We start from the raw sequence: 24626 nt of genomic DNA, 5'->3' as shown, positions 1-24626 counted from the left end.
CTTCTGGTAGTTGAGCTCATTAGCTGAATCTTGCCCATATAGTCTTAATATAGCAGTTTTGATTCTGCTCAGAGTCAAGTACATAGATGCAGTCAGTGGGGCAGCGTGTTCATTATAACTAGGGCAAACAAATTTTCTTGACATCCCACACAGAGGAATGACACTTAAGAGACACAGGACACAATTCTATACTTTGTTGGAGTAAGTCCCATTCAACTTAATGGGGCTTACTTCTGAGTATGCATGCATAGGATGGCAATGTCAGGGTTCTTGTCTCCTTTCTTTACCTCTTCCCCTTAAACTCTTAGGTTTTTTTGTTTTTTGTTTTACTTTGTATTGTCTTCAATTATGATGCCTTCTCTGCCTTATCAGAAGGAGATATCTTGGGACAGTTCAGCGTTGCTGAGGTTGATGGAGAATGGAAGGTTTTTTCCAAGAAGCTTCTGAACAGGGAAGAAAGAGAAAAATATCTGCTCAAAGTCATGGTATCTGATGGAAAGTTTCAAGCAGCAACAGAAGTGGAGATTTCAGTCCTTGATGTCAATGATAACAGCCCCGAATGCAAGCAGGTGATTGTGTATGTCTATAAAGTTGTGTCTCCTCATCCACATACACACACACACACACACACACACACACACACACACACACAGAAAAAACCCCACACCACTAGCTGTGTGCCAGTTTGGAACCAAAGCTGACCTGGAGAAGCCACCTTGTAAGGTGGGACAACCCCTTGAGCAATTACATGTTGGCAGTGTTGAGTCATCCCATTCCTCTTGTTTTAGAAGTACTATGACATGTGTTGTGATTCTGTTGCCTCGTACCTGATTGGGGGCGAAGGAGGAGGCAATATAAAAGAGTTCAAGGTGGAGAAGATGGAGAATAGCAAAACAGAGCAGAATTGCACTCTTTGTACAAACTATGGCCTCTTTATATTTTTGATGGTTCTGGATATCAAAATGGTAGCTGTGCAGTGTAAGGAATCATAAATGCATGGAATTGCACTCTCATAGAAAACTTGCCCCAGAGAAAAACTAGGTTGAAAGTGATTAGATATGATTTAGGTCAGGCATCCCCAAACTCAGCCCTCCAGATGTTTTGGGACTACAATTCCCATCATCCCTAGCTAACAGGACCAGTGGTCAGGGATGATAGGAACTGTAGTCCCTTAACATCTGGAGGGCTGAGTTTGGGGGTGCCTGATTAGGTCCTTTACGAGTATTAGATGATGAGGATTCACTGGCCTTATTTAATGAACAGTTGCAGGAGTGGTCTGCGAGGCAGTGTTCCATCATATACAGTGGTACCTCGGGTTACAGACGCTTCAGGTTACAGACTCTGCTAACCCAGAAATAGTACCTTGGGTTAAGAACTTTGCTTCAGGATGAGAACAGAAATTGTGCGGCGGTGCAGCAGCAAGCCCCATTAGCTAAAGTGGTGCTTCGGGTTAAGAACAGTTTCAGGTTAAGAACAGACCTCTAGAATGAATTAAGTTCTTAACCCGAGGTACCACTGTACCTGGCCTTTCAGCAGCAGTGCCAGTACCACTTACCAGGAGGAAGAGAGGGAAGGGTGACATTGTGGGAGGGTGGCACTGCATGGGTGCACAAACAGAGCCAATCCAGTGCTCCTTCCACTGCGTCTGCACAGCACATATCTCCCTGCTGCACTGCCCTCTTGCAATGACACCGCAACTGGGAGGCTAGGTACTCCTGAGCAGCTATGCGCCTTGGAATATTGTAACTGTTTCCCTTTTCTTACACTGCCTAGGATACACAATGTGGTAAGGATGGCAGAGGCTGATCTATGGCTGTTTGTATTTATAGCCTATATATGTAGCTCATTCTTCTTTTAGAAAGCTTGAAGCATCTTTCATTAGGATTCCAGTGGTCATCTTCTCTCCAGGTCCGCATTTCCTTAGCTTCACCATTTGCTATAGCAAAGTCAACCAGGCCAATACAATTGCCTGTGGGTGCATAGCCTTGACTTTAGGCATCAGGGTTGAACTAGATAGGTTCAGCTAATGCAAGAAATGACCATTTCATCACTATTCTGAATCCCAGCATCTGTTAATGGAGTGGACCACTTCAGCAAGGCATTTCAGTTGGAATGAAGTCAGTCTTTTCACTTGAAAACATCCTTTCTTTTCATTTCAGACACCGTATGAAGAGAGAATTTCAGAAGATGCACCTCAAGGGTTTTCTGTTTTGAAAGTGTCAGCCACAGATGTTGATGTTGGTAGCAATGGCCAAATTACCTATAGTCTCCATGGATCTGGTGCTGATGAGTTCAGATTAGACCCCCATACAGGTAAAGAGGGCATCTTCCTCAACCCTCCGGGGTATCCCTGACTCTCATTCATTCCCACTCTTTGAACATACATTAGAGATCAGAATATTGTCCCTGTGTGCTAGCCTTCCCCAACATGGCTCCCTTCTGATGTTTTGGACTTCAACTCCCATCAGCCCCAGTCAGCATGTGTTGTCGAGCAGCATTTTGAATGCAGGGATATCCACCACACGTGGGTATAGCCTGTCAAGAAAATACAATTGGTATTCATTCACAGTTTTGTTGGAACGCATTTAAGCCCACAAACCATGCCTAATTAATTACTTTTTAATGTTGTCTTTATACCGCAATGAATTTAAGGTACATAAGGGCAGTTGATGATATATAAATAATTGTGCTGATCTTGTTAATGAGCAGACAGTGGGATAAATAATGTAGTATTTGTTGAAAACAGAACTGCAGCAGAATAGAAACAGCGCTGATTGTGAAGAATACACGTCAGAATGGAAATTGTTGCCTTCTGACATCCCTGGCCTGGATTTATATTATTTTCAGAATATTCCCACATGGTATGAACTCTTGAAGAAGGTGATTTTTCAGTAGTATAATACTAGTAAGGTCTATTTCTAAAGAGACTGGTACATGCTGTCCGTAATTCTCTGCACCAGTCCAAGAGAGAACAGCATACTCAGGCAACTCTGCAGAGCAGAGAAGGCTAACGGCTATTAAATATGAGTTCCAAAGCCTGGAGCCATTTTTTTTTTTTTTAATGTTTAGGTAAGCATGCATGTTTTATCAATTTAAAAGCCCAGAATGCCATGGAACTTGCCCCGTATTTATGTCTTTATTCATTCTGGTCATTCCCACACCAGGGGAGCTGACCACTTCTTCATTACTTGACCGGGAGCTGAAGCCCAAGTACCAGCTTGTTGCCAAGGCAACAGATGGAGGAGGACGTTTTTGCCAGGTGGGCATAACTGTGGACCTAGAGGATACAAACGACAATGCTCCCAGGTTCTTTCCCAGTCATTGTGCAGTAGCTGTCTTTGATAACACCACAGTAAAGACTCCCGTAGCAGTTGTCTCCGCAAGGGACCCTGATGAAGGTGAGTCAAAATGTGGTGTTTATTGCAAGTTTATAGTACAAACAGATCAATGTTTTTGGCAAATGAAGAAAATATATCATTCATGAGTAACTTAATTTTAAGTATCTTGAGTGTTTTCTGTAATCTTGCTAAGATATTTATGTATGTGTTTATTTATTTTGTTAATGAACCACTTCCCATGAAGCATCCCAAAGCAATTTAATGATGAGAGAGAGAGAGAGAGAGAGAGAGAGAGAGAGAGAGAGAGAGATTGAGAGTTCAGGATATTTAGGAAGACATCTCATAGGCAAGCACCTATTTGATGGACCATTGACAGATTTGTGCAAATATGATGTGGAAATCAAATGCTACTGAAATTTGAGTTTCAAGTTTAGCTATGCCTAGATAGATTAATGGGAAATTCTTTCTGCAGTGGAAAATCTTTGGGTGTGTGTGTCATTATTAGAATGACTCTTTTCACATTATAATGAAGAGCAAAATTTTGCATGCTAATACAAAATGTATGATCCAAATTGTATCATGCATGACAGTGATATATAAAAGTGTATCATATGTGATTGTAATATATTAAACAATTCCCAGATCTAGAGTAGCTGTGTCGTATCATAGGTAAATGATGTGAAATAGCCTATGTATCTAGTTACTACAGACCATTGGCTGTTGGAGACAGCTCTCTTTCATCAATCTGGTAGGCTTGTCACATGTCAGGAAAATTCCTAACATGTCCTGGTTTTCAGGACATCAGCAAAATGTCAGGGGAAACCCGGGGAGTTTCTAATAAAAGTTCAACATATTACTTTTCAAAATATGGCAACCCTATCAATCGTGTAACTTTATAATGCCAATGTTATTGTTTCACAGATTCTGTATAGTCACTCATTTCTATATAGCCTAACATAATTAATCCTAGTCAGAACTAGAGCAATTGAAAATGAACAGACACTAGATACCTGAAGCCTTCAGCCTCTCGGATTATAATATATTTCAAGTATGTCTTCTTTGAAGTTAATTACTATTTTCCAAATTTTTCTTTCCTACCAGAGACAAAGAAGCTCTCCCTATTCACGCCATTGCAAAACCAGTTATTTGCTGTTTCCAATCAGCTTATAAATCTGCGGCATGGTTTTATACTATTTTTTAAAAAATCTAAACAGATGGAAAAACCTGATCTCTATTCAGCAGAAACACCCATGCTGCCTATAGAGTAGTTTGTTGCAGATCATTTTTCTCATTTATTATGGAGGATTTAACCCCCCCAGGTGATCCAAAGTTATTAAAAAATGATATCATCTGGAAGGATTCCACTTCTTTTTGATCATAATTGTTTCTTGCAAAGAAACACGAATCTTAGAATCTGATTTGCCCCGTTTTGTGCCATGACAATACGCCTAACCTGCAAGCACTTGCAAAATTAAACACAGTAACCTTCCACTCTTCATCAAATAATAACAAAACGCAATCTATAACGTCCACGGAAACCTGTAATTTATGCTATTTTCAGGAAGCACTGCCACCTACTCCAGGTTAAAGCCTGGATCTCTGATTATTAAGGCAAGAAATGAGATGCTAGATATGCTTGTTTCCCATGTATTAAATAATGATGGAAATGAAATGGTCTTTCCTGTAATATTTCTGTCTCTTGTGGGTCCACCCTTCCCCCCAGGTCTTAATGCAGAAGTTGTCTATGCTCTTCCTGAGTCAGCTAATGGCCACTTTTCAATAGAGGAGGCAACTGGTGTGATCCGGCTGGAGAAGCCTCTAAAAGAATCACAGGTGACCGCGCTGGAGCTCACCGTGTGTGCCACAGACAGGGGTTTTCCACGCTCCCTCTCCTCCTTTGCTACTGTCACTGTTTCAGTAGTGGATCTGAAGGAATATCTGCCAGTGTTCCTGGATACGGAATACGTGGTTGTGGTACAGGAAGATGTGGCTGTTGGCACAGAGATTCTGAATCTGTCTTCATTAACAAGGGCTAGTGCTCAGGGCACCGAGATCAAGTATGAAATTATGAATGGAAATGATCATGGGAAATTCAGGCTCCATTCCAGCACAGGTAAGTGGGCTATTTACTCAGCAGGCAAGATAAGCCAATGATACTTTCACTCTTCTTTAAATTGGCTTCTCCTGTCTATCCCAGGTGCTTCTCTTGCATGCTGCAGTTAATTCCCCTGGTCCCTTTCTATACAGATCTGACGACAAATCTATCAACAATGCAGAGCGATGGTTTTATAGGGTGGGGGAAAGGAAAAAAGTAGTGTTTTGTTCTCACTCAAAAATACAGCAGTAAATTTTGCTCACTTTTGAATGGAAATGTTGCTTTATCTGAAATAGTTATATTTGCTTGTGAGGTAGCCACCCATCCCTTTAGTTTGTATAGCTAGTATGTTGGTTGTCCTGTGTTCAAAATATTTCTTGTCCCTGTCTATACGCAGGCATCTTATATATTAATGGAAGCCTGGATTTTGAAGTTAGCCATGAATATTACTTGTCTATCGAGGGTATAAGAAAGGGCTCTGCTTCTCTCAGTGACATCACCATGGTTGTGATCAACGTCACGGACATAAATGACCACGTGCCAATGTTCAGCCAAGACCCGTACATTGCCGACATCCGTGAAGATGCAGCTGTTGGTGAAATGGTGATCACGGTAAGAAATAGCATGGGACTTCACTACTGCATTTTGGCCACAGCCTCTGCCACTATAGTTTAGTGTTCTGATGGCCTCTGTGGAGGAAAACACAGTGGGCAGTGCACAGGACTATTACTAGAAGATGAGCCTTTGGCCTGGTGTAATAATGGATGCAGTAAATGAGAGAAGTGGGAAAAGGCAGTGGGAAAAGATGCTGTTAGGCATATTAGCTGATAGCCATCTCCATTCATCATCATCAGACCAGGCACAATATTGGTACATATTGGTACATGGTACATAAAGAGAAAGCATTTAAAAGCAGCCATTACTGGCCTGGTTTGCATCTAACATGCATTTAACAAACCATGAGTGGTTCCTCAGACTATCAAACAAGCCATAGCTTGCTTCTCCAAAGTTGGGGTTGTTTTCCAGCTGCTCTTGCCTTGTAACTTTGCAGCTTGTCAAGCCTCTGGGTGGCCAAGGAAACCATGGTTAAGGAAGAATGTTGGGCTCATGCATAGCACCAAGCCATAGTTTAAAAGAACCAGGGTTCATAGACCAACACCAAACCGTGGTTTCAGATTGAGGTTTTTCTGGCAGTAAACAAACCATAATTATGCCAGTGAGCAGGGTTCACACATAAAGCTAAAGCCAAGGCATAGTTTAGGGTTGTGTGAGAATCAGGCCACTGAGTTTATATTAGTGATCAGCCCAATCTTCGGCACCTTTTAAATAGGCTGGTATGGGCTTTGGCATTACACAGAGGAAATGGCAACACCTCCAAACAGGACTATCATTTCCTAGGGCTACACACACACAATCTGCCCCACGGCTTTGATCCATGCTCCCCCCCCCCCAATCAGGCCAACCCAACCCACCCATTCTGCTTATTTTAGTGAAACCTTCACAAGTTGTCCAAGAGATAATGCTTCTTTCCTGCTAAAGGTTGCTGGTGGTAATAACTCAGCTCTTTTTCTCTCTACAGGTTCTAGCAGATGACAAGGATGGGTTGATGAACAACCAGATCACATACTCAATTGTGGTAGGGAATACACTGGGCCATTTCATCATTGATCCCAAAGGTGGACAAATCCATATTGCCAAGCACCTGGACAGAGAAGAAGTGAGTGACAGATTCAGTGGGAGTGAGGCTAAGATGTGTTAGGATTTAATACTGAATAATTAAACTACTGGCAACACATCCACAAGACAAAAGAGGGACTTTTCCAAAATGACAATGGAAGTTAATGGTGTCCACCTGCCGAACATGTTCATAATACTAATAAAATGTGACAGTCAATAAGAAAGGGTAGCTTAACATTCACTGGGCATAGAAATCAATATGAAGGCTACTTTGAATGTGCAATAAGAGCTGCTGTTTAAATGGGAAGGCAGGAGCATTCAGTGGTTAGAATACCCATATTTGTGGTTTCTTGACTTGGTGTATAAGCCTAATCTCATCTACATCCTCCCCCCTTGCTTCACCATCTGTGAGTTGTGATCTCTGTTTATAAAATAAGGTTAATGTAAACGACTAAACAAAAGTTATCTTAATTTATTTTTATTTTTTTAAATTTTATTTACAGGCTTTTACAATATACAGAACAAAAATAAAAATAAATCACAATCATTCTTGATTCCCCTTCCCCTCTTTCTGCAGTTCCTTGTTTATATTTTAATTTACTGCATATCCAAATTTACTACTGATTGACTGACATGGACTTAGAACTGATCAACCCTGGAAGTCTTAGTAAAGTAGAAGGCACTTATAATATTAGGCCATAAATGATACTTTACTTAAGCATTATTTAATGTGTATTGGAATAACCAAACTCCTTGGTACATGCGTTATATTTTCTAGATATCCAGCTATTCTCTCAAAGTCCGAGCCACTGACAATGGACAGGTGCCTTTTTTCAATGACACCACTGTACTCATTCGGGTGTCTGATGTCAATGATAACCCACCCAGGTTCTTTCAGCTCAATTACAGTGTGACTGTTCAGGTAAAGTATCGATCAGCCTTACCCGATTAGTCTTTTTCAAAGATAATCCTAAGAGTTGCCATGTTAATCACAGGGTTTCCTATAGGCTAAGAGGCAACTCAAGATTTCCAGTAATTATTTAAAAAAAAAACAATCCGGTGAAATTCCAGGAATATTTCATTCTACATAGCCCTTGAGTTTAACTGGATTTGAAGATATTAACTGTGTTGCAGTATCCACATTTGGTCAGAAGATTCTTTATAGCATAATTACCAAAATATCTCTTAACATTTAAAGAGGTATACAAAGTGGGACATTTTATTATGCTCACGTGCTCTGCACATGCTTAACCCTAGCACTTTTTGTTTCTGTTTTTGTGATGGCCTTTGACCAAAGCTGTAGCTGCAAATGAACCTTGAACATGTAAGCCAACTTGGCCATTCTGTGACTAGCTAGACAACTGGTCTTTCTCTAACTTTTTTCTTTGAACGTTTCAGGAGAACTCTCCAGTTGGCAGTAGTGTCCTGGAGTTCATCATGAGTGACAGAGACTCCCCAGAGAACGGCCCTCCATATTCTTTCCAGATCACTGAAGGGAATGATGGAAAGGCATTCCAGATCAATCAGGATGGAGTGTTGCTGACATCATCCATCCTGAACAGAAGAACAAAAGAACAATACCTTCTGCAAGTCCAGGTAGATCCACCTTAGGCTCAAATCACACATTACATGGGAAGATTCTGAGTGGCTCTCCCAGCAATTTTTTTATAAATGAAATGGAGCCACAGGGCTGGAGAGCTGCCAGTTTCTTTAGAGCAGCAATGCTGGCTAAGGGGCTGTTTCTCATATCAAAAGTGCACCTATTAGGTAGCTTGCTGTTTGTGCTGATGAGAGAAAGATACAAGTACCTTACAGAGCAAACAGCAACGTGGAAGTGTGTATTTTGATTGCAAAAGCACACTATTGGTTGGGTTAAATAGCTGCTTCCCCAGTGCCACTGCTCCAACAGCATTGGTAACCCACACAGAAAGACCCTTTGGTAACCCACACCTTTAAACAAACATTCCCCACAAAATACTTAGCCTTGAGTAAATTACAGACACTCAGCTTTGCAAGTAAGTGAATATTTTGCCCACAGAATTTCAGAAGTTACAACATAAAAGTCTCCATCTGCTGGCAGTAAAATAAAGATGAAATAATGGTTCCAAACAACTTAAAAATAAAAGCACTTGGTTTCCTTCCTTCCTTTGTTGGGTTAGCAAAGATGCTGGTTATAAAATCTCCATTTAGGGAGATTCAGTTCACTTGCAGGGAGCCATGACCTTATGGCTCCTTCTTCCAGGAAGCTCAAAGAGAGAGGAAACAAAAGGCTGCTGGGAGCCTGCTAAACTCCACTCCTACTGGCAACCTGAACTCAGATTAACCCTTTCATTCTGCAAGTGTGAGTTGTTAACTGTATATTACATCATTTCTTACCTTGAGGAGGAGACTTGAGTAGGAGACGGAGGCATGCTAGCAACACGCTGAGCACAAGTGTTAGTGCACAGTTGTAAACATCTGCTGAATTTCCCTCAACAGGTCACAGACAGTGGTATCCCTCCTCTCTCTTCATCTGCATTTGTAAACATCCGGGTGACGCAGCAAAGCAGATATCCACCTTCAGCCCTCTCTCTAGAGATTTTCATCAGTACTAATGAAAGAGCATTCCGCGGTGGGGTTCTTGGCAAAATTCATGCCACGGATCGAGACCCTCACGACACTCTGCTGTACACTCTGGAGTCGGAAGGGCCGGAAAAGAGACACTTCTCCGTGGGGGCTACAGATGGGAAGATAATTGCAGACGAAAGTCTCCCGCATGGTCACTATGCCTTGAATGTCACTGTCAGTGATGGGACCTTTGCAGCCACAACCAGCGTCCACATCCATGTGTGGTCCTTCAGCCAGGAAGCTGTGGAAAAGGCGGTGGTGCTGCACTTCCACCACCTCACCCCTGAGGAGTTTATAGGCGATCACTGGCGCAACCTGCAAAGGTTTCTGGGAAGCCTCTTCGAAACCAGGCGGCAGAACATCCACATGGCTAGCTTGCAGCCTTCAGGTGCTACCAATGGAGTGGACCTCCTGCTGGCCATTGGGGAGCCTCATCATCCGTTCTACCAGCCCAGCTTCCTTGTTAGCCGGATTTCTGAGTCAGCTGAAGAGATGGACCAGCGAGTAGGGCTGAAGATGAAGAAGGTGACTCATGTCCCATGCCAGGAGGGGGGCTGCACCACTCAGCGTGCTTGCAGAGAGACAATGCAGCTTGACCCGGGCATGGTGTTCACTTACAGTACAGCCCGACTCAGCGTTCTCACTCCCCGGCACAGTTTGGAACAAGTGTGTTCTTGCAATGGTGAGAAAGTCTTCTGATAAATCCTTGAAAGCATTTCAGGGTTTTCTGTTGGTGTCCTTTTTGAACATTGTAGATTGCCCTGCGTGTTTTGTTTCTTCACACACACACACACACACACACACACACACACACACAAACACCCTTCTTGCATCTTTGTCATTCAGACCAAAAATAATGTCTTTCCAAAAACTCAGAAAATAGCTACTCCACCCCCAAACTAACCTGTAACCCAGTGGTAGAGCCTACGCCTTACATTCAGGTGGTCCCAGATTCAATCCTTGCATCCCTAGATAGGGTTGGAAATCCCTCCCATCCCAACCCTGGACATCTGCTGCCAGTCAGCTGAGCTAGATAAACCTGACTCCAAATAAGTCAGCTTCCTGTGTAGTCACTGGGAGCACAACAGGGTCCAATCCTTCCCCCTGCCCTCCTGTGAAATCCCTGTGAAACCTACCTGCCTGCCTTGTTCTCCCCAGTTTCTATCTCATACACCCATTTCCTTGCACTGTTGCTCCAGCAGCAGTGGACCGGTGGGCCAGGGAATTCGGTCTTTCCCCACTCCCTCTCAGATACCTGACATGCTGCTACACCTAGTATTGCTTCGACTAGGTGTGGTTTTCACAGTGTTCATGGTTTTCACAGTGCTTGCAATAGGCTTTTGATGGCATCTGTCTGTCTCAAGATGCAACGGAAGACTGCGCCACCAGGGATAAAGTCAAACTGTTTGAGAGTGGCTGTGCCTGTAGAGATCAATATGGGAGAGAGGTGTTTTATGGCAGCAGGGGCAGATGAAGGCCTCTGGAAATTAATTTTTGAGACTGTCGTCCAGTAGGAAATGCAAATTTTGACGGCTTCACTCCCTGTCTGATGCACTTTTGTGATGTGGATTGCAAGGGATGTTCATTAAAACCCATGTTGTTGTGCCTTGGGGAAGCAGAGCTGGTGTAGCCTTGCAGGTAAAGAAGCTGAACTCTGAATCAGGGGGTCCCTAGTTCAAATCTCACCTCTGCCATGACTTGCTAGGTAGACTTAGGCAAGCTACTCTCTCTCAGTCCTCCTGCCTGCAATACTGGGGGCAGCAATACTGGCTTCCTTTACAGGGTTGCTGCACGGATCTGGTCATGCATGTCCAAATCGCACTCAAAAGTGTTATTTAAATGTGAAGTATTATTATTAAGTATCACTATAGATCATGTTCAGGATAAAGAATGCATAGAACTGGAAGAGTACTGTATAATGTCCTGTTTCTGAAAACAGCCTTTTTTAAACTTTCGTTTTCAGGTACAGCTTTGAAGTTCAGTGGACACAGCTACATATGGTACCACCACCAAGGTAAAAGGGATTGGCAAATGCAGTTCCACTTGAAAACCCATCAGCTCCATGCCGTCCTGCTCACTACCAACGGAACCAATAGTGCCGTTCTGCAGGTAGGAATTGTGGATCCTTACATCCTTCACTACCACTACCCTGCAACCCAAGGAAGCAGGCACAATGTCCTTCCCCATCTCAAATGTAGAGTACCTACATATATAGCTCAGTTGGTTAGAGTGTGGTGCGAATAACACCAAGATTACAGCTTTGATCCTTGCAAGGGACACCTGCATATTCCTGCATTGTGGGGCATTTGACTGGGTGATTCTCAGGGTCCCTTCCAACTCTTTGATTCTATATGTAGAGGTGCACTTTGCAACAACAACAAAAGGAGGGAGAGGCCAAATAAACAACCATTGTGGTTTCTTGAAAAGTCAGTAAGTTTCCATCTTTATTTAAAGAAGTATATCTAAACTTATAAAAGTAATGTCATTGTGATGTACGATAAAATCATTAAAATATAATAGAATTATAAAATCATAATATACAGAACAAACGGTCAACACTGAACCAAATTAATTCTCCAATTACAACTGCCTGTTTTCAGCAGGCAATGAAATAACTAAAATTGTAGGTGCCCCTCTGGTTTCAGCAGGAACAGTGTACCAGAATCCTGGTGCCACTGTACTAAAGGCCTTAGTTCGTGTAGAAGCTAAACAAATATGTGATAACTTTGGGACATCAGGCTTTATACAGATTATACCAGTCTTAACTTGGTAATGAACTGGCAATCAATGCAGAGCTTTCAATATCAGGGTATCCTGCCAATTCAATGAACTTATGAACTTGGGAACCCTCAGGGCTTCCATTTCACCATGATTCGAGTTCATGGTTCAGTTCCTCTCATCCTGGCCACACAGGAAACAGCAATCATCAATTCCAGTGGGCTGCCATAATTATCTCAATACATATCTATGTCTTTCAAGTGGAGATGTGCTGAAATATAGTGTCATGGGCCATGCGGTTGATCTGGATGAATGAATAAGCTTCTCACATTAGGGGTCAAAACTGATGTGGTGCAGGAGACTGTCATCTTCTCACCCTGTTAACATAGGAACATAGAAAGCTACCTTACGCTGAGTGAAATCATTGGTCCATCTACCTCAGTATTGTCTACACTGATTGGCCACAGATCTCCAGATGGAGGAAATATGTTTCAGGCAGAAGATATTCCCAGCCCTACCTGGAGATGCTGAGGATTGAACTAGCATGCAAGAAGATGACCTACCACTGAGCTATGGCCCTTTCCCCACTTAAAAGCAGCCATGGGAGATTGTCTACATATCAAGCACCTAATTTAATCAACAGAGCAGTGCTGAGGGAATGGGAACTTCACACCCTTCACACTCCATGTTTTCCAGTTCAGCCTGAACCTGCTGTTAACCCCACTGTGGGGTGAAGGACAGGCATCATCCATGAAGTCTATGGGGGCTTTTTACCTTCACTACCCACTTTCTTAAACAACACTCATAAAATTGCTTAAACTGAATTAGGTTGAGACTAGCTGCTAATCTTCAAGACAAAATTTGCACATTCAGATCGCACAATTATGGTGGATCTGCAGAGGTTGCACAACAAACCTATTCCCCCAAAATATCAGACTTCTTGTGATAAGGAAAGTAATGGAAAAGACACTGGGAGGTGTGAGGAATGCTTGCCTTGATGCAACATCAGCAAACAGATTGCAATGAATGCATGTTAAATAGCCAGCATTGACTAATCTTCATGCGGCGGGGGGGGGGGGGGGGGGCGGGATGACTGCTCAACAAAATGGCTGTCTGGTCTCCTACGCAGCATTCAGTGAAAAAGAACATGCTTAACGGGCATGAGGTTAGAAATATTGAATATCCTTTGATGATTCATAAGGGGAGAAGGCGGTCACAGAATTGCCTCCTACATTTCTAACACTCAAGAGTCATTGGATAAAGATGAATAGGCAAAGCACTCAGCTAATTATAGCTATTCAGGTAGTCTGATGACAGTTATAATAATTATTACACATAATTCATTAGCTTTTAATGATCTAGCCTGTTTACACAATGAGTCTGAGATAAAAACACCTTGTGCGTCTTGTTTCTGTTTTTCTTGCACATCTCCTAATAGTTTTATCTTTTTGGCTAAAACACCTTGCTGGAAGACTGTGTCACTTATTGTGGGACAGAATCCCCCCAATTCCTCGATCCTGGTCTAGCTCTGGCTTTTCATATTGAAATCGGTGGAATTAGAGAGATGCTTAGCACTTTTGGAAATCCAGTTCCACAGGTTTTCCTAGCGCTGGCTATCACAGGCACAGCCTCTAAGCTGAGGTCTCCGTTTAGTTGTTTCACCACAATTTTAATTAACTTCTTATCTTTGTTTTTACGTGATCCATAGCTTGTGTTTTTATTAGTAATGATTCAGATTTGACAGATAACACTTATTTTATGTATTTTAGTGGTTTTGGTGTATCTTGGTGGTTTTAGGAAGATCACAGTAGAAAAACACAAAAACACAATATAACAATACCCTCCCTCAGTTTAAAAGGCTGTGTAGATTGTTTAATTAGCCAAAGGCCTGGGAGAAGAAAAATGTTTCAACCTGGTGCCTAAAGATAAGTACGAAGGCACCAGGCGAGCCTCCCTGGGGAGGGAATTCTACAAATGGGGAGTCACTGCAAAAAAAAGGCCTGTTCTCATGCTACCACCCTCCAAACCTATCATAGAGAAGGCACATGAAGAAGGGCCTCAGATTATGATGACAGAGTCCAGGTCAGTTCATATGAGGAGAGGCGATCCTTGAGGTATTGAGGTCCTGAGCTGTTTAAGGCTTTATGGGACAAAACCAGCCCTTTGAATTAGGCCCTGAAACTAATTTGCAGCCAGTGCAGTTGGGCCAGGATTGGCATTATATGCTCAAAGCATCTTGCCCCGGTGAGCAACCTGGCCACTGAATTCTGCACCAGCTGAAGTTTCCAGACTGTCTTCAGAGGTAGCCGCACGTATAACTCATTGCAGTAATCTAACCTAGAGGTGATGACCCAAGTCTTCATTGACCTATGCTTTAATTCAGGGGTCGGCAAGGTTTACTGGCTATGGGCCGAATCACTCCCATGGAAATCATCCGTGGGCCAGACTGGCGCAGCATGACGCCGGAAATTGCGTCTGCACATGTCCACGGCACCGGAAAATGCTTCTGCACATACCCAGATGCCTAAAATCATGCCTGCGCAGAAGCAATTTTTGGTGTCTGGACATGTGCAGATGCAATTTCCAGCACCGCTCAGCAAGTCCCCACACCGCACTGTGCCAGTTTACCACAGCGCGTGAGGGACTCACCGAGGGGGCTGCTCGGGGGCCGGTAAAACGGTCTTCGTGGGCCGCATCCAGCCCATGGGCCGCACGTTGCCGACCCCTGCTTTAATTGATGGCAGGCCTTTTTTCAGGATCGTCCTACATGACTTACTGCTTGATGAACAGCCCATATGAAAGAAGAAGAGGCTTAGTCAAGCACCAACATGTGCTTATATTTCTCTTGATGAGTTTCATCACTCAAGACATCCAGCCAGAAGCAGGAACATTTTAATCTGATATCATTCCCTTTTCTTTCTTTTTTGGCTGTACTTTTAGAATCTTTATGGAATTCAAAGGTGTGCTCACTGCTTCTCCCTTGGCAGCAGAGGAAGAACTTCACCCTCCAGATACAGTTTTCTTTTTATTTGATGGTCCTTGGTTGAGTTTAATGCACCTTGATGCAGAAAGAGGAGCTTGTAACTTACTGATTCCAAAATTTTAATATATCTTTTGCCATTGCTACAGCACAGCACTTAGCAGAGAAAACAAATTACTTTAAAATTACCTTTGAATCCCTTGCCCCATTTGTTTAGTTTAAAAAAACCACACATCTATTTTAATACTTCAGTGCAGAATCTGTCCTAAGCACATTTAAATCCTAATGATTTCAACGGGAGAATGAAGCAGTCTGCTTGGCTGACATCAGCAGCATCTTAAAGTGATTAACTTTGGTCAAGTTGTATCTTTACGGTTGTTCTATCATTCACTCCTTGAAATAGATTTCTTCCCCCTTCCTTTTACCCTCCCAACATCTTGCAAACCAACAGCTTTCCTCCACAGCTATTTACATCACATTCTGTGAGCAAAGCTGTTCAGCGTGGCTCATAAATGGTATAAAACATATGAAATTAAAATAATGTTATAAAGGTCTGTTAAATAGCACAAAGGCACAGCCAACAATCAAACAGGTATGAATCTCCTCCCTAACAAGAAAACAAAAAAGACAGTAAAATGTAATTTGCAGAAATTGCAACAGATTTTTCACTTGCGAAACATAGGCTGGGCTTAGACAGGCCTTTTTGGAGAATAAATTCCATAGGGAAGGGCATTCTGGCAAGCACTCTTCTGCAGCCCTCCATAAACATAAGTGACAGGATGGGCTTAATAAGAGGGTAGGAACCATAACTCAATGCCCAAACACATGCCTTGCGTGCAGAAGGCCCCTGCTTCGATTTCTAGCTGGACTAGATGGGTCATTGGACTAATTCAGCAGGCTCATCTTGTGTTCTGTGAGCTATAGATTTGGTGTGGGCACAGTGGTACCTGGGTTACATACGCTTCAGGTTACATACGCTTCAGGTTACATACGCTTCAGGTTACAGACTCCACTAACCCAGAAATATTACCTCTGGTTAAGAACTTTGCTTCAGGATGAGAACAGAAATCGCGCAGCGGTAGCAGTGGGAGGCCCCATTAGCTAAAGTGGCGCTTCAAGTTAAGAACAGTTTCAGGTTAAGAATGGACCTCTGAAACGAATTAAGTATGTAACCAGAGGTACCACTGTATATGTATATCTTACTATTCACTATGATTAATTTGTTATTGAGAATATTGATGATAGTAATAGCATGTTTAAGAAGAATGAAATAAATATTGTTCTAATAAGGAAGTAAGGCATAGTATTTCCTTGACTGTAATGATTCATTCCAAAGAAAATCACTGTAATCTCACCTCACTGAGAATAATGATTTTCTTTAAACAAAATCCAACAAACTAGCTCCTTATTCATACTGTATAATTTCTGTAGAAAGGATATCCTTAGGGAAAATAGGTCCCCCCCCACACACACACACCTTGAGATCTGTGTAAAGTTGCAATTTCACCACAACCACTCCAATATGTGTCACAATGCCACAGCAGTTGTCAAGGCAGATCTCTACCACTATTCCTGCACCCCCCTGCCTGCATCTTCCCCCTGGAATTGACTCTGGGGAGAGTCAGGAAAACTTCTAGAGTAGCACACAGTGGTGGAAAATGGGGGATAATTCCATCTGGAAAGCCAAAATGCTTCTGCTGACAGAACTATTGCGCTTAGTAGGATTCAAGAGCATGCTGTAACTTTAGGTTTTTGCAATTAAAGTGGAACAAAGGGCTCTGTTACACCCAGCACAACAGATCCACTTTATAATAAGACTATTTGTGGTTTTGAAAGTGGGGGAAATGGATTGAAAAATGTGGGCATCCCACATTCCTACAAGCAAATCTGGATGAATGCAGGACCAGTGCTCATGGTTGCATAAAGAAATCAAAATGGATAATCTCACCTCCACATTAGCTTTGTCTAAGCAAATCAGGATGAATGTTCAGGGTGGAATTCAACATAGCACTAAGTGGGGGGGTGCAGGACACCCCCACCCCCAAAAAAACCTGTTCTGGGGGTTTCACCAATCTTCCAGAGCAGATTTAGGAGGTATGGAGAGGGAGACCTTGTTCTGTGCACACAACAACTTAGCTGAATAGTTAGGTATTCTGGAACAGCTGGTCTCTGCTTCCATCTTGCTGAGAAGCTGCTGACTATGACAATCAATCTTTTTCTCTGCCTCTATGTTATCTCTGCTGACTCTCCCCGGTGCAAAACTGTCAGCTGCCTCCCACTGTTTGGATTCTGCCAACACTCCTCTAATGGCGCCATCAAAAGAGCAGCTCCAGCTTAGACAGCAACTTCTATAGCATTAGCAAGAGGGCAAGAACAGAGTTGTTGCACAGCCATTTGGTAGGCAAGTCGTCAGTCAAGTCTTCCCGAGTGCCAGTGTTATTTCTTTACTTCTGAATCATCTAAGGCCCAAATGGCAGGCATGATTCCTATGAATTTTGAATGGCTGTAAATTCTAGGAAGAATCAATCTTAATTAATGACAGTGCAAGTTTGGATTATAATGTATGTACTGTATTTTCTGAGCTTCTTTGGATTTGTTGTTGTTGTTGTTTAGTCGTTTAGTCATGTCTGACTCTTCGTGACCCCATGGACCAGAGCACGCCAGGCTCTGGATTTGTTTCCATTTTGTTTGGTTTATCTATATCATTTTGGTGCGGGAACTCACAATGAAATACCACTGTAAAATTGTGTTTGATTCTTAGGCTGTGAACACACTGTACCTTTAAACCACATTTGAAGCACATCCCTACCCCCAGTCAAAGAATTCTGGGCACTATACTTAACCCTTCACAGAGTTACAATTCCCAACATCCTTAGCAAACTGCCATGCCCTGAATTCATTGAGGAGGGAAATGTGCTTAGATTAGAATGTGCTTAAAGATATAGTGTGAGTGCAGCCCCAGACTCTAAAAACAGAACAAGAAAGCAAAATGGACACTCTATCTATCTATCTATCTATCTATCTATCTATCTATCTATCTCTCTATCTCTCTATCTCTCTATCTATCTATCTATCTATCTATCATCTATCTATCATCTATCTATCTATCTATCTATCTATCTATCTATCTATTTAAAAAGCAAACACCTCTACCTGTTTTGGTATGTTTTGCAGCTTGTGAATGGAGTGCCTTGCCTTTGGTACAGATGTCGGAATGGTTTCAGCGGTAACCTTTCGTCCAGCCAATTTGTGGGTGACGGAAAGTGGCACTCTGTCTTCCTGGAAGTGAAAGGCAATTCCATCCGTTTGCTTGTGGACAGCTTGGGAAATGCCTCTCTGCAGCTCCCCGAGGCCTGCAACCCTTCCCATTCGAGAAGAGATCTGCTCATTGGAGGGTTTGTGCAGCACCATCAGGCTCAGAGGGTCACTGATGGGTTCAGAGGGTGCCTGGATGCCATTACGCTTGATGGAAGAGACCTGGTGATCATACCAAAGGAAAAGAGGTCCAGGGGTGTTGTTGAAGAGGCAGGCGTTCGGCAATGCTGCCCACACACCGGTGCCTGTAGGAGCAACCCGTGCCTCAATGACGGACTCTGCATTGAGATACAAGGTGGAGGTAAGAGCTGTGTTAATAACAGTAATGGGCAATGTACAATTTTTTTCTGGGGGGGATAGAGCAGCGTCCCCAACATGACAGCCTCCAGATGTTTTGGTCTTCAGCTCCCAACATCCCTGACCATTGGCCATGCTGGCTGAGGCTGATAGGAGTTGTACTCTGGAACATCCATAGGGCACAAAGCTAGGGAAGGCTGGCCTAGAGAAATAACAGCAGGGATTAGTCACATTTAAGGAAAATGGCTTCTGTGAAACTATGAACGATAGTGGAGACATCAATCTGTTTAGGATGTCTCGTTGCCTCTTCATAAAGCATGGCTTAAGAAGCCAGAAATGAGCATAAAACCTGCACACAGGGCTTTTTTTCAGGGGAAAGTCACAGAAACTCAGGCCCGACATCTCTCAGGTGGGTTCCAGTACCTCTCAGCTGGGCACCATTGCCATTCTAAGAGAATGAGGGAGGTGAATTCTAGCACCTCTTTTTTTTAGAAAAATAACACTGCCTGCCCACACTTCCTTTACATCTGCTTAATATGCTGATTGGTTAACCAACATTAAACCAGACTGTTTGGAATGTACCAAGGAACTCTGGTTTAAACAAGCCAGGATCTTCATGTCAAAGCCAGCACACAAGGGGAAGAGGTAGGCAGAGGCAAGAAACTTGACCCGGGCTTCCTAAGCCATGGTTTATGGAACTGGCAGTGTTACAGGTGAACTGAGCTTGTGTGACGCTGGCCGCTGTTGCCAGGTATTCCCACTAGCTGGAACTTCTTGAGTTGATAAGGGCAATTGGGAAATTCCAAATGATTTGATCACTGAAGGACCAAACTGCTTCATTGCCTTCATTCAAATGTGCCTGGGGGAAAAGGCAGCAGAAAGCAAGCTCTTCCTCCCATTTTCTGTTCCCATCCCTTCTTTCAATAACTTAAGCGCTTGGGAGTCTGATCTTTAGATCCATTTGTACTGTCAGACAGGAGTAGAGGTTTATTTGGTTTGTCTAAACCTTCCTACCTACCTACCCAATATTTTTATCCTGCCCTTGTATCCTACCTACCTACCCAATATTCGTATGCTCCAAGGAACTCAAGGCATTTTCTCCACATAGCAACCCTAAGCTGAGGTTGGGTGGACTAGCCTCAAGTCACCCAATGAGCTTATTGCAAGGCTGCCAGACAAATGGCAGCTGCTGAATTCCTACACATCAGCCTCTCCCCCTTTACATTTAAATCAACAGTGCAAGGGACAAGAATGTGAAAAGTGTGGGATTTTCTCTTTGCCAGCATTTGCTGCAAAGGGGGAAGGGTGTGGAATGGATGAAGGTTTTAGCCTGTGGCCAGCGAAGAAGATTTGGATAACAAGAATGTTTAGGCTGGCAGGATGGGAGGAGCAGGGGAACCTGTTTTGGCCTGTGAGTATTTTGGAAGGCAAGTGAGTGGCACTGGGAAAGGGGCTTAAATAATTGGGTTGGGAACTCCAAAGAGAGGCATATTCATTACGAAGGCATGCATGTACTCAGGCCCAAAGTCGGTGAGTAATAATTTCCAATTAGAATGCAGTGGTGGTTATAATGGAGGTGCATTGGGACACTAGACTTGGAAAGATAGCACATTAAAAGAGGAAAAGATGAGGGCTTTTTAGGGGTTTGGCACCATAATTAAAGCAGTCCTTCTCCCCCAGCAAAATCACACATAGCAAAAATGTGTGTTGTTCTGGTGCCTACTGAGCAGGGGTGCTTAGGCCTTCAGTTGTCTCTAGTCTGGTGGCCACATGTGAACACTGATCCTTGGACAAATGGCTTTAATGGTGACCCCAGAAGTTATCCGTACTATACATTTCAAGCAGCCTCACACCAGTCTTTAAGCAGTCATGGCTTCCACCAAAGAATACCGGGAACTGAGGTTTGTTAAGGGTGCTGAGAGTTGTTAGGAAACCACTATTCCCCTCACAGAGCTCAGGGTAGTTTACCATTCAGCCCCTCTTCCCAGGGAACTCTAGGAATTGTAACTGTGGGGGAAATAGGGGTCTCCTAACAACTCAGGTGGCGCTGTGGGTTAAACCACAGAGCTTAGGACTTGCCAATCAGAAGGCTGGCGGTTCGAATCCCCGCGATGGGGTGAGCACCCGTTGCTCGGTCCCTGCTCCTGCCCACCTAGCAGTTCCAAAGCACGTCAAAGTGCAAGTAGATAAATAGGTACTGCTCCGGCGGGAAGGTAAACGGCGTTTCCGTGTGCTCCTCTGGTTCGCCAGAAGCGGCTTAGTCATGCTGGCCACATGACCCGGAAGCTGTACGCCGGCTCCCTAGACCAATAAAGCGAGATGAGTGCCGCAACCCCGGAGTCGGTCACGACTGGACCTAATGGTCAGGGGCCCCTTTACTTTTAACAACTCTCAGCACCCTTATCAACCATACTTCTCAGGGTTCTTTGGGGAAAGCTATGACTCTTTAAATCAGTATAAACGTACGCTCTAAGTGGGGCTTTACATTCATACACTTGATTGACTGGTTTTATTTCCATTTGGTAACCCATGAGCTTCACTGGGGGGGGGGGGAGAATACAAATCATAAACTCCAGCTCTAGTGCACAAGCATGATGTGCAATGAGCTTTAAGCAGAATCAATTTTATACTCTCTGTCACTGGTGTCCACATCTGTGGAAAGCATTCTGACCTAATGCTCATGGGACGAAGCCACACATTTTATAAGCAAGGAGGGCACCCAGCAAAGGTGCTCGTTGGCTTGTAGAGATTTTTCCTTTCCCTATCCTGGGGTGGTGGTGGGACTGATGGGTGCTTGGAGGTGACTTGGATAGCAGTGTGTGGTAATGGGAGACACGCACTGAGAAACACTTTGAACCACCTTCTGTAGGCATGTGCACCTTTTGTTATTTCTGCCTGAAGCCTGCTGTCGAGTTGCATGCCCTGACAGGTGAGCAGTTAGCAAAAGGCGGAGAGCACACGTCCTCCTTTCCTTCAGCTCAGAGCAAAAAGCTTACAGTTCTTGTCTTGTCAGATCAGCAGCTCAGGCGCACTTGTCAGACAACAATTTTCAGAGAGACAAGGGCGTATAAGTTCATGTCCTCACAGATTTACATGGGCTTCTGCAGCACGTGGTGACAGCATGCTTGGGGACATGCATGACGGTCTCCGTGTGATGGTGGGAAGATGCCCGTACAAAGTGTGTGCCTGCATAAACGCAGTAGCCATGGTTGGGGTGTTCTGGAATGCCAACAATAAGCTAGAACAGCCCCGGAATTGGTGTCTGAGCATCGTCTGATCATTTTGTAAGTGCATTTCCCTTGAGCACCTGTGCTGGGAGAAAACAGGAAGGTGCAAAATATAGTAAGCGAAATGGCAATGGAGAGTAATGTCTTTTGTAGCCGCGATTCCACATGCGCTATCCAATTGGTGCCCATGACACCGGTGCAGTTGAGGTAGTGCAGCTGCAGTGCTAATTACTGTAGTAGTTTGAGCAGTGAATGGTTCCGATTTCCCCAGCAACTCAACATTTGTTTTGCTGCACTGTAAATGTTATTTCCCAGGAATGGATGGCTGTAAGAATGGTGCATTCCACACAGGGCTGGCTGTACCATAAGGCAGAGTGAGGCAATTGCCTCAGGCAGTAGATTGGAGGGCAAGAGCCCTAATATTCCTCCTGAGCCCCTGGCCATTCTCCCCTGTTGCAGATCTGAGCAATACGTGCCACAGAGCTGTCCTGCTCCCTCATAACTACTCTACCACCCTCAGGTGCAATGGAAACACTACCATCAAATTGCTGGGCAGCAGGGTGTGGGATTCTACTGTCATCCAGCTTCTTTATATTGAATTGGGTGGGAGGCCCTATCTTGTCCTTTGCCTCCGGGCTGGTTCCCTGATTCCACACATGAAAAAATGTCATTCTGGTTTCACTTGTTTTTCAAACCTTTTCCATTTTTTCCCCTCCTGTCACTAGGTTATTCTTGCATCTGCCCCATCCAGTTTTCTGGAGACCACTGCGAAGTTGCTGATAACCTTTGTGAAGGCAAGCCCTGTTTGCATGGGGGGACTTGTGCCCTCTCCGAGAAAGGTGGCTATACCTGCCATTGCCCAGAGTGGTACTGGGGAGAAAGGTAGGTGTGGCCCTTAAGCATTAGCCCCTCCGTGCTTGAATGACACAAGAAGCAGAGAATCATAGCACTACCAACAGTTTTCACGCCACGTCTGAAATGCAACATCTGTCAGAGGAGTTGGTTTACATGTTTCACATGCTCGTTCAGAATGGATACCCTAATTCCATTTTTTAAAAAACACTGTGAAATAATAACTGCCTGTAGAGTGGCAGCCTCTTACTTAAATATGAAGTCCGTAGATCTCATGGTTAGGTCCAGAACAAAAAGTTGTTGGCGGGTCTTTGAATTCACTCAGATGATCAGAGAAAAAGGAAAGACCAGTCAATATTTATAATAATTTTGGTTTGAGGACAAGCATGAAAAAGGAGAATAACTCTCCTCATCTTGCCTGTGTGAGGAAAATGCACAAATCGTCACTAGATGGTGCTGTTGTACATCAGGTAATTCTGTAGGTCTTTGGCTACATAACTGATGAGTAATGGATTTTCATTATTATTACCTGCCATCAATGTCACTATTATTAATTAATTAAACAGGAAATTATTTACACACATAGCAAATACAGTTGTTTGGGCGAGCAGCAGGATGTTTGGGGTTATGGGAACCCAATTATGGATCTCCCTAGGCTATACACACCAGATCCTAGGGGCTGAGACACTTTTGCCTACCCCCCTTTTTTTGAGGCAGCTGGGCCCCTCAATGTTCAAGGGGCATTCAACTCTACCCCCCTGGCTCCTTGTGACATCACACGTGTGACATCAGGACGTTGTGTTGAGCCCCCTCAATCATCTTGAGAAGTTGGTGCCTCTGTTCAAAGCACAGCACCAACAATTGCCCAAGTCAGGCTCTGGCTAAAGCCTCGGGGATAGGAAGAGCATCTCACCAGCCTGACCAACACTCACCACCAGGCCCAGATGGCATTGTGTAGGCATCACTTCACTTGGCAGTAAAGCTTGACTCCCATCCAGCTAGCTACTCCCCTTCCTCCTCCATCCATCTGCCTTTTGGGAGCTCTGAAAAAGGTCCAAGGGTATCCTCAGAGCCAGATATTGTAGGTGAGGTGGCCAGAAAAATGCCTCTGCCACTGTTGTCTTTTGCTACTGTGGCTTTTCTAAACTCAGTGGGGTTTTTTAAGCTTTAAAAGTTGTAAAAGTACTTTCCAGCACAGCAAAGCACATTAGCGCCAGAGGCCTTCTCAGTGACTTTACCTAAAATCCCTTTGTTTGAAGAAGGATGCCTTTGGCTGCTTCTCAGAACCCAGATGGCAGAGAAGTGGTTGTAAAAAAAAAAGTAGGAGAGGGGGCTGTGGGGAGCAGGGGGAAGGGAAGGGTGGACAAATTGCTGCAGCAAAAAGGAGACTGGAGGCAGGGAGGTCGAGGGGGGGGAGACATTGGCTGGGTTGTGCCAATGACCCCCTGAAGTTTGGCACTGGCCCTGGGCCTCTCTGTCAAAAGGATACTTTTAGAGCTGTTGTTAGGATGACATAGGCC

The 24626-nt window shown here is 43.8% G+C and overlaps 1 protein-coding gene across 2 annotated transcripts in view; it reads left to right on the top strand.

Moving 5' to 3' along the window:
• Positions 1-24626, top strand: part of FAT2 (FAT atypical cadherin 2) — a 108042-nt gene that overhangs the window by 77095 nt on the left and 6321 nt on the right. For both annotated transcript variants that reach the window (XM_081851498.1, XM_081851497.1), the window contains exons 11-22: positions 373-569; positions 2160-2313; positions 3165-3398; positions 5062-5451; positions 5831-6045; positions 7013-7150; positions 7889-8032; positions 8509-8706; positions 9589-10399; positions 11681-11826; positions 18590-19031; positions 22980-23136. In XM_081851498.1, the coding sequence (XP_081707624.1) occupies positions 373-569; positions 2160-2313; positions 3165-3398; positions 5062-5451; positions 5831-6045; positions 7013-7150; positions 7889-8032; positions 8509-8706; positions 9589-10399; positions 11681-11826; positions 18590-19031; positions 22980-23136 (3226 nt within the window). The remainder of the gene's footprint in view (positions 1-372; positions 570-2159; positions 2314-3164; positions 3399-5061; positions 5452-5830; positions 6046-7012; positions 7151-7888; positions 8033-8508; positions 8707-9588; positions 10400-11680; positions 11827-18589; positions 19032-22979; positions 23137-24626) is intronic.

The sequence above is a fragment of the Podarcis erhardii genome (genome assembly GCF_964252035.2).
Source record: "Podarcis erhardii genome assembly, chromosome: 2".
Classification (NCBI taxonomy): domain Eukaryota; kingdom Metazoa; phylum Chordata; class Lepidosauria; order Squamata; family Lacertidae; genus Podarcis; species Podarcis erhardii.
Note: the sequence above shows the minus strand (reverse complement) of the source record. Positions and strands in the feature narration are given on the sequence as shown.